Raw genomic sequence first — 16,414 nt, 5'->3', positions numbered from 1 at the left:
CACACTGTAACTCCCGGCTCGGTGACATCATGGAATATAGCTCAGTGCCAAAATATTCACCTCACCACACATCGGAGCGCACATAATGCACCGTCTGCGATGAGAATTTAAGTGTTAGGCGATTATTACTTCCTTTTGAAGTGTCTTATTTGTCAATCTGATACTGAGTATCACTCTCCAGAGAGAAAAATAGCCCAGGAAATAATTACTGCCAAATATAACAGTTGGGCAAACACAATTCAGAATAATAACATATCTGAATGGAGCAGCGGTCTAACTCATTTATACCAGTTTTTGTATTCCTTGGTGCTGCTTTTAGAGGTAAAGCCCAATTACTCTAGAGCATTATGGGAGTTTTGGTATGTTGGATTTAAAATCTGTTCTCTGTGAAATGATTAACTCAATCTGACACAGGCTTTGTTTGGAGCCTCTCAAAGTCAAGGTCACAGAAGACTCAACTAAAGGCTCATGATTTAATCCCTTTTAAGAGTAAAAAAGAAAAAGGAGACTGGAAAGAGAATAATGGATTATGCCACCAGTGTAGATATTGCTTCTTGTTTTACTCGACATTTTAGGACTGATGTCAAGTGTCAAGATTTTACCCAGTCAATATACCGAATATATTTCTGTGACTCTAAAGAGCCAGAACTGAAATGCAAAGGAATAAACACGTCACTTTTGTTTCCTGAAATACATACTTTAAAGTACCTGCAGTTATTTTTCCCTCCACAAAGCAGTCACATCAATCTGAATCAGATTGGCTTCGTTCTGATTTCTGAAAAGCAGTCGCGGTGCCTTATCCGCCATGATCCTGGTGAGCAATTCCGTCTTTAAGAGGCTTTTCTCTCCATGAAGCAGTCACAATTTACTCCGCGCCTCTTTCATAGGTGTCCAAGATTTTTGACATGCCTCCGAGGATTTTTCTTGTTTTCTTTATTTCTCATCATGCGTCAGTACCACCATCCTCAGCAGTGTCACCACTGTCCCTCTGCTGTGGCATCATACATTTTCCTGTCCACATCTAAACTCTTATTGGTGTTTGCTGCCAAGACAGGATGATCCCATTATAACTAAAAGTCTATTTCCCTGTTATCTTCCCTTCATTACTGTGAGCCCAATAAATGCAAGCACATGGGGGGAGGGGGGGGGGGGGGGGGGAGCACCGCTCAAAAGAAAAGACAAGTTAAGGAAATTCATAGTGTGGGTTGATTTTCTTTATTTCTTTATGCTAATGAGGTTTTTATTTTCCACTTCATTAGCATACAAATAGCAGCACTCTACTTGTGAGCCGTTGCTATCGCCATTATCTCCTGTAGCCGCTGTATACTTTGACGGGTTGTCTGATAAATCTGAGCACGCCCTCCCTGTAAAGATTACTGGGGCGCTCCATCTGTCCATGCCTGTGCATGCGGAGGTGGGTCAAATCTAATTTAAATCACTGCCAAATTTATCTCAAATTTAAGTATTAGAAAAACAACACACAATAGCACTCACTGTGCATGAAAGAGGCAAACAGCCCTCAGCTGAGGAGTTAGGTAATGAGAGGCTTAACTGACATGAGAGGCAAATGTCAAGAACTTGGCTCTTTGATGACCACGTGCTTTTCCTCATTATGCTTGTCCACAGCATGGAAGCAGCCCCTGTAGTGTCATTATTGCATCCTTTATCCTGGTTTCTGTTGTGTGTTTTTGAACCTGACATGTTAGTACAAGTGAATTGTGGCTGCATTCATTCAGTTAGGGAGGTTATTTCTGAAAATGCACGGCTAATCATATGCTAATTATTGTTGGTGATCAAAACACAGCGGGGTGGGATGGCACCACCGTCGGTGAAAAAAAACAACAACGCTCCAAAAGCTTTTAGGATATGGAGGAAACATTTATCCACTAACTGTATGATAAAACATTTGAGTTTCATGAGCACACTCGGACTAAAATCCGCTTTGTGTTTTTTGAAACCCAAAGTGGGTGAGAGGGATGTTTGTTCAAGCACTCACTGACACCACTTTGAGCTTCACGCTCGTAGTTTGAGTTAACATAATGGGCCTTAAGCTTTGGTAGAAGCCACAGATAAGACTCTCCCAGACCTTTCCCCTCACACACACACAGACACACACACAGACACAAAGCTCTTCTTGCTAGTGAAAGATTCATTAGTTTGAGGATGCAGAGATCAGCAAGATTGGAGTGGAAGTTGCTTCATATTTAACAGGCTCGGGGAGGGAGCCAAGTCTTGTGGTCCGATATCATGCAATTTTCATCAAAGTAATGGGAGATGATGTCTTAGATGCTCGGAGCACTGTGGCGGAAGAGGAATCAGGCATTTCGTTGCCCTGCTCTCAGCACTTACTATTTACTTTTAGGATTGTTTTCTTGTCTATATTAATGGACGGGATATGTAACTCACTGCAAAAAAAATAGCAGCTTGAAGATATTTATCAGCTGAATTTGGATGGTAGAAAAACATTTGCACCATCCTACAAAGATGGGAACGCTCACTAAGAACTTCACTAGAAGGAATACAGTGTAGAATTTATCTACTTACTGCATGATAAAACATTTGAGTTTTATGAGCACACTCGGACTGAAATCCGCTTAGTGTTTTTAAGAACCCAAAGTGGGTGAGAGGGATGTTTGTTCAAGCACTCACTGACACCACTTTGAGCTTCACGCTCTTAGTTTGAGTGAACATGATGGGCCTTAAACTCTGGTAGAAGCCACAGATAAGACTCTCTCAGACCTTGCACCTCACATACACACACACACACACACACACCTACACCTATGATCTACATAAAAATGTCTCTTTTCAAGATTTTTCAGTTAGTTGCAATCTGTCACCTCACCGCTCAATGCCACCTAATCCTACAAACTGCAACTTTTAAGAAATCATTCGCAATAAAGGTCTTTCTTATTAATTTCCACTTTGATACTAAACGTTCAGTCCGTCAGTGAATGGTGCAATGTTGGGTTTCAGATAAGAAGCATCTTTGTACTTTTAAGAATATTTCTTTATAATAAATGTGCTCACTCTTTTTAAGTTTATACTGAAGGATCACTGGTCTTATGCAGGCTGAACAACATGTTAATTGCCCTCCCTCTTCCATCGTTGTACTGTAAACATTTGTTGGTTGTGAAGCTAATGAGGAAGTGCCTTCAACTTGCATTCTTTAAAATTGCCATAAGGGGGCGACTCCTCTGGTTGCAAAATTAAAATTACTCTACGAGAAAGCGACCCTTCTCACCTGTGTTTGCTTCTTAGATTTTTAACCCTTTCACTGTGTGTTTCCAGTTTATGACATGACGTAACATTTAGTAAAATGTAAAAAAACGTAAAATGCTGTCAAAAGTGAGAAAATAATGCATGGCACTTCCACAGGTAAAGCCAACTCTACTGAACCTGCCCAAAAAGATGTTGTTTGAGCTGACAAAGTACGAATGGAGTTTGACAGTGACAAGTTAAAATTGCCTGTGTTCATCTTGCGACCATCTTGTTTTATGCTCTCAAGAGACCACTTTTGACCCAGTTAAGGAAAGTACTGTGTACAAGCCTGCATGGTGTTGAAGACTGGCTGCAGAAGACAGACGGTTACTTTTGGAGAGATGTCTGCTGTGCAAACTCAGTTTATCTTTTACTGTTCGGTCCTAGTTGAACAAATTGTGGTCGACAGCAAGAAAAAATACAGTATCTGAACCAAGCATGAATTATTATACGTTTGTGTTATACTGTTAAATTATTTCAAATATATATGTGGAAACTGTGAAAAGGGGCAAAGAAAAAAAAAGAAATGATCGTCGGAAAAGTCAAATATGTATATTTTCTGCACTGCTTCTAAATGTCGACATATTTCAGAATACACGGTCATTGACAGCTTGGCCTTTCTTGTGTTGAATTTTGGTCTCAACGCCTACGTGAGTCACTGGCCAATAGATCAGCTGTACAGTTAGCTTGTACAGATTGTTTCAATCCGACTATTTGACTGACTTGTTGCTGGAGTAGTGAGACGTCTGTACTTTAATGTGGTGAAAACTTGAGCTGCCCCTAAATAATGTCAATGTTCCCTATGCAAGAGGGTCAGAAGGTACTTGCTGTACTCGGGGCCTTAAGCAGAGAACATTCTCCAACACACTCAGTTATTGACATCAGTCTTCTCAAAACTAATTTGTCAGGGAGCCTGCAGGCAAAGACTATCACTAACTTTATTTTGATACCAAATTTTGAAACATTTCTATCATACATTCATTGTAGCCATGCTGTTCATATTTACAGGACAACTAAGAACTTCAAAAATGTCAGTACAAGGTAGAGTACTTGCTCTGGATGAAGCACGTAGGGAGAGTGGCTAATGACATTTGGTGGAAAAGGAAACATCTCAGCGAGTACCGTCATTTTGTTCAGATTCAGATCAACTTTAATATCCCACATGATTCATTTGGTCCAGTGCTCCGGACACGAGGACAACATAAAGTCCACAGTGAAAACGACATCAACAATAGTATAACATTTGCAATAAGACGACTACATGCTCATAATAAAACCCGCCCCTCCTCCGCTGTGATTGGATGGCTTGGTAAAAATTGACAGACATCCTTACTGTTTTACACAAAGTTAAACATTTTTCTGCTCTCTTCGACCAGAGAAAAAAGGGCCAAATGCTCAGTTCGTCATGCTGCTGGCGTTTGTAGCATAGCGTCACTACGTGGCGCTCCCATTGCAAACAATTTCACAAAATTGCTTGCTTCAGGAAAAAACACTCTGAAGGACATGGCCGCTTAAAATGTAATTGCAGTATGCCTTGTATTTTAAAAGACACCCCATGAAGGAATTATGTAATTTCCACGCTATATAACGCCCTGACCCCATTTACCGTGGACATTTCTGATGAGGTCACGGTTTGAAATATATTCAAATAAATATAAGTGATTTTATCTTACTGCCACCAAGTGCACATAAATGACAAAATGCTCCTACCATAATTTGTTCAGAAGTATTATGCAAAACATGCTATTAATTTGATTTCAAAGCATGTTAAGAGTTTAGTTAGACAATGAGAAATAAGAATATATATATATATATACTGTTTGTATTTTACACACATATGCTCTGTTCGGAAGATTGCCACTTGCCTGAGACAGATTGAGTGTAGCGAAAACATTACACATCAGTATTCGAATAATGTGTTGTAAGAGTCAGAAAAAAATAGTTCTCAGAAGCCTCCCATGTAACCCACCTGAAAGCTATAGTTTGGCCTCCAGCATTGAGCATTTCTTACACCACCGATTCAAAGCACATGAACCTCGCAAGAGTCACGCTTTTTCATACGGACATCATTTTCAGGTGCTAGTGATATAGATTGCTCTACATACTCCAGGGAGAACCTTTTCATCTATCTCTGGCTGCTCACCTTGTTTCCCTCCTACTATCCTGACATTGCTTTGTCTGTTTTTGAAGTGGGTCACTTCACTGAAACATCAGTCAATCATATTTAGCTCTCAGAGTGGTGAAGCCCAAATCTGCCTCCCAGGATTATGCTTACTTTTCACTCAGAGTTGAACTTGTTTATATCTGTACAGACATCGATTGCATGCTGTGTTGAAGGTTCAGCATCTGGGACCTACAAGTCAACTGTGCATTTACATTTGATTTGACAAAATTAGACCTGTCAGCAAAAAGGGAAACTCAATATTTCCACTTTCCACCATATTGGAAAGGTTAAAGCTAAAGTTAAAGTCTTGTAACCTAGAAAAATGCAGGTAAAAAAAAGAACTCCAACTTAATTATATGACTTTGGGGATACTTAGTAAACAGTTTACATGAAAGTAACATTTTCAGAAATGCTGGAATACTGATCAGTCTGAAATGACTTCACAACTATCCGATGAATTGCCATGTAATTTTGTATGTAACTGTAATCACTATATTGACAAGAATCTAGCAATACAATCATAGACGTTATGTAAGAAGTGGACGTAGTCACTTTGACGTCACCCATTGGTTAATGGAGTGCCGTTTTGAAGCTTTAAGTTCAAAGTTAAGTACAACCAAACCCTGTATTTTTTTAATTTTTGGCGACCAACACTGTTTCAAATAACTTTAATGAACTGAAAAAATGCTGTTAAAGGGTTGAATTTATAAGACAAAAACACGGACAATTTACTAAATGAACATCATGCTGTATTGAAGAAGACTTGAAACTAGAGATCGAGACCATAAACTCATGTTTACAATGTTCACTGAGGTAATAAATCAAGAGAGAAGTAGAGTCATTTTCTCATAGACTTCTATACGACCAGAGGAGTCGCCCCCTGATGGACACTAGAGAGAATGCAGCTTTAAGGCACTTCTGTATTGGCTTCACTTTTCAGCCCTGGAGGTTGCCACCGGTCAGGGAACACAACATGAACTGAACCACTGTCTGCCACAAATCTTTGCATGTAAACTAATGATTAAAACTCTATACATGTTATTGAGAATCAATACAGCATCAGAAACCTAATGTAGCTGTTTTATGTAAGATGTTTTTTATATAGGTTATGTCTGCTTTGTAAACCCAAGCTTAGAAACAGCTGGTGTGGTTGTGTCGTCTGGCTTCTAATTGCAGTTGTTTGAATTGAAAAATGTGTGCAGGAATATGAATTATAAAAATGTAGTTGATCTTATACTGGATATTTATTTGGAAGTTGAATATTACTGGGTTCACCTCCAAGCTGTATTATTTTAATAATTCTCTTTTTAGTTTGTCAGTACTCTGTTTCTTTTGCCCTTCCAGCTAGCTGCCTGTTATGAAACAGTCATAAGAGCCATGTTTTATTCACTTCAAATAAACAAGCTGAATTAGTTTTTAAATGAACAAGTATGAAGTAAACAGTTATGAGGATTTGAGTCAGAACTGTTTACTTTGCAAGAACCTCAAAGCCACTGCTGAATCATCAACGAGCCTTCCACCTTTTATTTTTAACCCCAAGTTGAAATGTTCTCTTCTTTCCTAACAGGATATCTCTAAAGTTCAGAGAATTGTCACAGCCAGTAAATCACCCATGAACATCGGAGTAATGAGGAGAGAGGATGGCGGAGTTAAAGCCTGCCAAATGGAAAAGGTGAGCCTTTAGAGTAATCAACTATAATAGCCTATGTGACCCGAGGGCCTGTATCCACGAGGTTCATCTGTTCACTGAATTCATGTTTAAGTCCCTCATCAGATATACGGCAGGCCACTTTTACTCCAAGTGTCTTCATTAGGTTCAATAATCGAAACATTTTGTGCAAGACCTGCAACAAGTCTCAGCTCAATAATACAGTCATTAGTTTCTACAGTTCACCTTTGACACTGTTTTGTTGAATCAGTTCTCATCGCACTTTACCAAAGGATTACAATCCCCTTTGTGGTATATGAAAACACTGACTATAAGCAGACATTAACCGCTTCCTACTCTCAAAAGACAATCATGTTTTCTGTTTTGTGACAGTGAATTAATATCTTTGGGTATTTGGGATACAAAACCCATCAACTTGGAAACTGGGAAATTCTGACAGCTGTTTTTTTTTAATCGTTTCCATATTTTGTCGATAGATAAAGATAAAGATAAAGATAGAAGCTAAAGCTACAGATCAGTGTGCTTAGCGAAGCGAAGGGTCAACAATGATTCCAGCAATGCAACCGCATATGCATGGGGTAGTACTGTAGTTGCAGTGAAGATACATTTAGCAAATTCGCACCAACTTCAAAGAAGTGTTCACTCACAGCTGCACTTACCCGCTGCAAACATACGGTGAGATTTGCACTGAGGAACTGCACTGGAACATTTGAGGGAGCTGAGAGCCTTGCTTTGAAAGCAGTTGTTGAGGGAGGAAACAGAAGCAGCCATCGACCTCTCCTAATCGCATTTCTTGTGGAGGACTTTGGTACCTTATTATTACGGAGTGGCTTCTCTACGGTCAAGGCAACTGTGAGCATTCAGTTATCAGGAAGGCTCCGAATGAGTATCTCCAACCCTGTCAAAACTAACAGGATTTGAAGAAGCGAACAGGGTCCATAAGGACTTCTGACATCTGGCTATCAAGAGCTATTACAGATATAAGTTGATAGACCACTGAACACAGGGGAATATGGAGGGGATGCCACCCAGGGAGGAAATTACCCTATATGGCATCTGTGTCAAAGTGATTGTTCTTTAATGAAATTGTGCCAAAAACAATGTTCACCGGTCTCCCATACTTGATTATATAATGTTGGCAGGGTTGTAAAAATCCTGCAGCAAGAGAGGGAGAAACATTTTGATACAGATAAGAACAGACATATTTGAAACAGAGACTCAGATTTGGTGTTTGCTCGTGAACAAAGCCACATCTCCCCCCGTCCTCCCCCCCTGTACGCTGGGAGGAAATGAGGAGAGACAGTTTGTATGAGCGTGTATAGCTTTCAGTTTGAAAATGATAGGTTCGCTGCACTCTAACGAATGATTTTCATCGACAGACGTCAGACTTAACCGTTTGAAATATATATTTGAAAATGCATGAGAACGGATATTGTCTCATTGTTATATGAAACAGCCAGGCATTCATTCCTCATTTGTCCTACATGTGGTTTGATGCATCAAAAATGGTTTTGTGTGCAGCGGGTGCTTCTAGTAAGTGATTTACCAGATAAAACTAGAGAGGAGTAACGCACGGCCTTTATAGTAACCGTGTTTAGTGTTCATCCTCCAAGTGCAGCGCAGCAGTGAAGCGATTGACACTGCTTGTGCAATTCTGTTTAAAGAAAATAACAAAAACACATCCTGTAGGGTTGCAGCTAATGATTACTTTTTCTTTTGATTATTTCATGATTGATTGTTTCAGTCAGTAAAACTTCAGAAAATACTGAAAAATGGCCATCTCAAGTTCTGAGAGCCAGAGGTGACATCTTCAAAATGCTTGTTTGTTTTTTTCCATTCAGCACACTGGTGCTTATTCTCAGGACGTCAAATATTGTCACAGCCGTCGGTGTCTGATACCAACACAAAAGGCACCATTTCATTTAGAGTCTTTATGAGAAGCACCAGGGTTTAAAGTAACTACAATGTAAACCCATCCACGCCATTATTACACGAAAATGCTCCAGGAGTGTGAAGACGTAGTGTGAAAACAGAGAAACCCCACACAGGGTGGTTGGGTCGAACAAACTCAGGACTTTCAACCAGCAGACTGTTTGTGTCCCGTTTGAAACCAACAACGTGTTCCCATTAAATTTCAATTCCACTCTACAAATGGAGTATATTTATCCCAAACCAGGATATTTTTTCCAAAAACTAACTAAAATGTTTTTGTTTGAATACACAACGTTGACTCCGTACTTACTGCGTCATAGTTTGATATATTGGGGTACTTGAGAAAACTGGAAAACTGTCTAATATTAATAGAAATGTCTTCGTACAGTACACATGTGAACAGCTTACCTAAATTGCTGTCATTAATCAAATGAGAAATTTAATCAGAATATTATGTATAAGAAGTCAGTGAAACGTCTGGTACCTTTTTTTGGGTGAAAATCTAAATCGTGGAAGACACCGTCTATTCATCTCATGTGTTTTCACTGAACACACACAGCTGGGAAGTTGACAACTTCCTAGCATGTACTCTCTACACTGCACTGAGATATTTTCCCTCTACTCCCACAGACCGGCAGCAGCTGCTTCCAGAATCAGACGGAGGAATCAGCCCCAGACAGTAAAAAGCTACCAGAGCCACAGCAGGTGAGCTAGACTCACATTTATATTATAAAAGATGCAAGCGTCTCAAAGCTGACTCTTGTTGCTGTTGTGAATTCTCGGTCTTCTTTGGCACCACAGGAAATATTAAGTCTATTAATCAAAGGGAACGTCGTATGAGGATGATGTTCATCTATATTTTTCTTATTGTCAAGAAATCCAACAAAAGCACCAAAATCACCAATGAAGTTGGTTTTAAAATACTTCCATATCTGTGGCACTCAGCCAAAAGCCCATTTATTCCCACTTAACAGGTGGTTCACATTAAAAATGGTTCACAAATGTGTTTATTCTTTAAAAAGGATCAATAATTTCCTAAAAAAAAGCTGGGAATTGTAGTTTTTAGCAAACATGACTCTACCAGAAGTAACTAGTGCGTTTGTTGGGGTCTATTTTCAGCTGTGGATTAATGAGTATTTGCTCAAAATGAAATCCAGCGTGAGTGCTTGTAATAATGAAGGAACATTGCCAGTGCAACTTTGTGGCTGATTGATGTGTTTTTAATGGGTTCTGACAACAATGGAGGTCTATGGCACAGACGAATGGGCTACACAGGGAAATACTTGTTAGTGTATCTAGTCATTGATCATTTTGGTCTTTTAAAACCTTTTCATGGGGATTTTTGACAACGAGCTCTCATCATCAAAATGTGAAAAACAGGTAGCATGACAAGGATGTTTTAAAGATGGAAAGAAAAATTAAGCAGGAGTACATGTAACCTGCTCAGTGTGACTTCAGTGACTGACAACTCATACCCTCAAATGATTCAACTCAGTGTGCAACAAAGTACGACACAAGTGGAACAAAGCAGAGCAGATGACACACAACGCCCACAGCACATTCCTGAAAGATGGCAACCAATCTCCTAAAACCTAATATTCAGAGGGCCAATGTCACCTATAGTGTGTGATATTCAATGCCCTGCCAAAGCCTATGCATAACTGCCTCCCTCATCACATTATTGAATTGAGTCACACCTGTTTGGCAGTGGCAGATGGTACGACAAAACAATGCATCTCATTTCCATGCTGTGCAATACTGTGTAACTGAGCAACTGTCTTGCATTCCAAGTGTCAGCGATCCATTTTTAGACACGAGAATATTTCAAAAGAAATCTCGACAAATGGGCAGATTTGCCTTCACTTGTGTGTTTTGTGCCAGAGAGATACTCAGTGATAAAATCTTGATACAATTGCTTTTTTCAAGTTAGTGGACTGTGTCATCGATGCAAAGGAGTACAAGATAATGGTACTCTGTTTTAGATTCCATGTAATGTAGTGTTACATGTCATTGAAGTCAAAAGCAGTTCATTAGCAGAGGCATCTATGCTGCTCTGTTTTTGTTTTAAATCTAAAAGAGGATTTCTTTTATGTTCCGGGGTTTTTCTGCATAGTGGAATTTTTTGTGGAGCGATAAAAAAGAAGAGATGTCTAGTAACATATCACTTAGGCCACTGACTATTCAGACACTTTTTCTAGTGGATCCTTTTTCTGTCAATAATTGGGACATTTTCACATTTCATTGCAGCACTGAATCAACAATCGACTCTCTTTCAATGCTGTCGGTTGGTATCCCTCATGCACGGCACTTGCCATTCGTGGTGTAGTAAACAATTTGATTAGTAATGATTTGCATCCTGTTCTCCATGGATCAATCTGCATTAAAGTGCCCCCCTATTCCTGTCACTACTCTGCCTTCATTATGTGTTCTCATGTTCGATTTCTTTGACTGGGAACCTGAGTGGCATCTCGCCTTTTGTTCAAATGCTTTTGGAAGAAAAGGCTATTCTTGTAGTCTTGCACCTGTTGTGTTTTTGTGCAACACAAAGACAGGTTTAAATAGCAACACCTGCACTTTCTTAGGAGAGATCAGACAAAGAGGTTCTCGTCGATGTGGCCTGAACATTGACAAGCTGAGGACTTTCAGCCAGATTAACTATAATGTCGACAACCCGGAGGGAAATAACATTGTTCCGGCTTGGTAGATATACTGTGTCGGCTTTAAAGCCACAGTAGGCAATCTAGACTGTATACGATTTATACAAATGTGAGGTGTATTTGTTTGAGTCCATCATTTAAGATTATTTTAGAGTAAAGTTTCTAAAATATAACTCCATAACATTTCAGCAAACCCTGGCATCTTTAAAAACAATAGATCACATCTATAAAGCCCAGTGGCATCAGTATTGTTTATTGACATTCCTGAATTCATTAAAATAAAAAGGTGCAAGTGGAAGCGGGATTATAAAAGTGAATGTGAGGGGAACAAAATCAACTGAGCAAGCTATGCAGTTGTTCCAAATCAATTATTTATTGTTATTCAAAATAATTTAAAAAGCAATGAATATACCCGCCACAGTCATAGTTGAATTCTGCCAGCAATGTTTTTTGGGGGGATTTTATAAAATGATTACATATAGATGGATTTGTTTTTGCTGCAAACATAAAATACACACCATCAGCCTGCTGTGTCGAACTCAGTCAGTTAGTTAGTTAGTTTGTGTTCACCTACAGTTTCACTGACGCCCACAATAAAATAGGGCAAGGAAAGGGCTATCTTCCTTTTGACCATTTCTTACATCCTTTGGGTAACGGCGCAAAGCTAACATAGTCTTACATAAATAGTATTTCTAAAGTTTTCATTCTTTCAATGTTCTAGTTAAAACATAGAAGTTGTTGTTTTGTCAGCTTTCCATCAGTTTGACTGCTGACATTGGTAGTGCTGCCACTTGAAAGCTGTGGCCAGTTTCTCCACAAATCCATGCTTGAACAAAATATTTTGGATGTCCTTAATGGTGCAAAATTCAGAGCATATCTATTACCACCACAGCGCTCTCAACATGAGCCGGTGGCTAGAAGCTAACGTGCTAACAAGCAACGGCAACAGTGATAGCAGAGCTAACAGCGCTAACCTGAGGGGGAACAGGAGGTCCGGCGCTAAGCTTCTGCGACAACACCATCTGTCAACAACGTTATCAGCTGTAACCACATAAGCACAGTGTAGAACGGCCGAGAACGAGCCAGTGGGGCAAGCTCACATGAACTTAGCTGCACTAAAAGGTAAACAAAGCTCTGAGATGCTCGAATTACAGCACACTCTTTACATAACGAGTAGCTGTTTGCTACTATATTAATGCTGTGAATGCCATCTAGAGAACCTTTAAGTGAGTTTTAGCTGGTGATAAATAAGACAAAAAAAAAAAGAAAAGACAATCCCAAACCCACATCAAAGTGGGCGGCAACTGAGGTTGGCAAGAAGCCACAAGAGTGCATTAAGTGAGAAATCGTTTGCCTGCAGATGGAAGTGAGAGTCATTGAGTACCCAGTCTCAGTCACTGAATCACAAAGCATAACATAACATAAGTAAAAAATGTGCTACTTAGTGTTTCTTATTACATAACTGCCAATATATAGTATGGTCAAATTTAAAGTGTACTTTCAAGCTCTCCTGAGAGTGATTGGATAAATGTAGAGGTGTTTGTTGCCTCTTTTGGTTTGTTTTGCTCCAAGCCAGGTGATAGAGTTTTAACCCACTGCCATGCAGAGTGATGTGTAACTCAATAATTTGCAAGCAGCCAGCAAGCCTAAAGGCATTCTGCAAAGTGACATTGGTAAACACAAAACAGATGCTTTGCTCTGGGAATTGGTTGCTAGAGTCTGTGCGCAGTGCTTAAACATGTCATTGCCAAAACTGACTTAAATTATTCAAAATACCACAGAAAATTGCATTCCATTAATGAAATACATTGGAGCCCAATAATTTCAATTTTTTTAGAATGTTAGCGGGGATTTGTGAAAATAGAAGGATAAGATGAACACACAACACACAAACACACACACACACACTCTTCAACTACATTGTGTTCCAATGTGCCACTGAACTGTAAACAGACTGCTGTTGTTGTTCGAGTTGATTTTCAAAAACCCTGAGAGCTGCTGGTTTTCCATCCCACCAGGTAGTTAATTGCATTTATTCCCAAGTGTGTTTATATATAGCTAATTTTCTTGATAGCTGGAATGAAAACCAGCAGGACTCTGTAGCTGTGTCCCACTCCACGGGTGCTACGCACAGTCAGCATTTCAAAACCTAGTATCATAACAAGTTGACTAGGAAATATAAAGTATTGCTGTCTAGAGTATCTGTGAAATGATTGCCCTGTAGTCCATGCCATCAAATTAGAAGGCCACATCATCACATCAACTATGCATTAGTTTATTCTGTCCCAGCCCGAGTGAGAAATTATCTAACCGTAGCAATGTAGATGAAAAGATTACACTTTGGTGATATTTCTAGCGTTGGTGTTAAAGCTGGGGTCAGAATCCAGGATAACCCCGCATTTTTTGACCTGGGCCCCGTTCCTCGTACGTGGTTCAACTAAGTCGATCAAATGTCCTATTATCATGTCTTATTGTCAATACAATATGTGCCATGGTAATGTTATGAACACATCCATAAGTTTCTTAAGCGCCATATAAACTTTACGAACAGCACGGCATGCAGCGGCTTTCCCGATGTTCTCCGCATCGCCGACACTGTACAAAAATGTACCACTCGCAAAAAAGCGAGAGGCTGCATCCGGTCTGTGAGACAGTCAATGCTCGGCTGCGGCGTGTGGTGTTCAATCTATGGCTCGAGAAGGTCTTGTAAATAAATGATTTCTTGTCGGCAGAATCGATAGCGCTCGTACAGGAAGTCATCATGATGTGATAACGGATCTTGGCGATCTCGAAGAACTCTCTCCCTATAAAATGCTAATCTAACTAATATCGCTCCTTCATCGATGGGATCTCTGAGGAAGGGAGCTGACACTTTTTTCCGGGGGAGTGGCAGCTTATCCAGCTCAAGCCTGCGCTGGAGCAGGTTCAAGCTTATGGATGTGTTGCTATGGTGATTTTGCCAAACTTGCTTCGAGGACCCGAAAAGCCTCATTTATGTAATCTCATCCTGAAAATTATCCGGCTAACTCAGGTAGCCACGTACGAGGAACGGGGCCCTGGTCCTAAGTGTGAGGGGCTATTGTCTGAAGATGTAAACACAGTTGCTCACTTTTGCCCCAAATAATATAATTTCAGTCTTGTCTAGATTTGGCTGAAGAAAGTTGTTTGACATCAATATATTAATCTCGTCTAAACATTTCACTAACCTAAGATCAATAATGACACAGAAATGTATAGTTGGGTGTCATCTGCATACGAGCTGTGAGTGTACCTAGAGCGTCATAGTTTGAAGCTCATAGCCGCTGATCAAACCAAGGTATCTGATGAGTTTGGAGTGAGAATGTGTTGCACGTAAACATACGTTAGTTAGACCTCAAGAATACACACAGGATGCTTTGGTATAAAACAATGGATGTACACAACTCCTCAGGGCACTTTTAGGTTGGTTTGCTAGCATTGACTGTTCTGTGTGCAGCGTTATATGCTTGTGTTTACATTTTACTTGGTTGACGTAGTTATTTCAAGGCCAACCATGATGTGTTTCCTAAACTTTACAAAGTGGTTTAGTTGCCTGAACTTAGAAGTGTTTTTGTTTGAATTCACAGCGTTAACCACATGTTTACTGAAACAGTACGCTGGGCTACCCAGTGCATTAGTACGCTGGGCTACCCAGTGCATTAGAAAGTGACAGCAAGCCCTCTGACAAAGTGTCGGTATGTGACGAGTGAGAAGGTGATGAAGTAGCAGCCCTTAAAACTAGACAGATACTGTGTGGTTCGAGCCAGGACTGAGAGAGGAATCAGACTGTGTGGTTACAATGCCCAGTAGTAACCATCAATGTTATCTTTAAATAACATTCTTTTGCATCCTGCAGATAAATTTAGGAGCATTCTCAACTCAGATTACAGACCACCACATGTCTACTCCGGGATATTATTGTGTCAGTCTCATTAACAATCTTTATCCTCTGAACCTAAACAGCAAAGGAGCCAAGCGCAGACTGGAAAATCCGACACAAAGCTCTCAGACGACAGAGAGGAGGCAGAGGGAGGCAGCAGCAAAAAGACAAAGCCGCATGAAGACAACTGAGCGGACGGCATATCATCCGAAATGCAGAGCTCCTGCGTTGCCTGAAGGATCTTTCTAAGAGCACACACTTGCGCACTCTCACAAAAAAACATATGTGCGCCCACACACACACATACACATGCGCTCTCTCTCTCTCTCTCTCTCTCTCTCTCTCTCTCACACACACACACATGCTCGCTCTCTCTCACACACACACACACATGCTCGCTCTCTCTCTCACACACACACACACACACACACACACACACACACACACACACACACAGCCTCACACGCATATCAGCATTGTTTGCAAAAGCTGAGACACTGGAATCGACAACAAATTTTTGACTGTCATCTGCAAACCTCCATAGTAAAATGGCATGCATTCTAGAAATTCTTTTTAATAAGGTAGCAATGGCACTGGTAACTTGTTTCATGATCGTTCATTTGTTGTTTATTTATCTGAGTTTTATTCTGAGTGAAGACACTGCTTTCTAAATGTGTGATCTTTCTAGAAAAATCCCTTTGCACTGGTGAGGTCTGACACTGTATCATGTGATATAATTATATCAATTGACAAATAAAAGATACTACTACTACTATTACTACTACCCAACTTAGAATATTGTTTGTCACTCATTGTAGCAAGGTTAATTTACT

The 16,414-nt window shown here is 40.0% G+C and overlaps 1 protein-coding gene across 1 annotated transcript in view; it reads left to right on the top strand.

Annotated features, from left to right (window-relative positions):
* luzp2 (leucine zipper protein 2) overlaps positions 1-15,772 on the top strand; it is a gene marked incomplete at both ends in the record, with an annotated part of 150,551 nt that extends 134,779 nt beyond the window's left edge. The window contains 3 exons of the mRNA XM_079177292.1: positions 6,993-7,097; positions 9,657-9,731; positions 15,665-15,772. Coding sequence (XP_079033418.1) covers positions 6,993-7,097; positions 9,657-9,731; positions 15,665-15,772 — 288 coding nt within the window. The remainder of the gene's footprint in view (positions 1-6,992; positions 7,098-9,656; positions 9,732-15,664) is intronic.
* Between the last annotated feature and the right edge of the window lie 642 nt (positions 15,773-16,414).

This window comes from Pholis gunnellus (genome assembly GCF_910591455.1).
Source record: "Pholis gunnellus genome assembly, chromosome: 1".
NCBI lineage: Eukaryota > Metazoa > Chordata > Actinopteri > Perciformes > Pholidae > Pholis > Pholis gunnellus.
The sequence above is the reverse complement of the archived record's forward strand: the minus strand, read 5'-3'. Positions and strand labels throughout refer to the sequence as shown.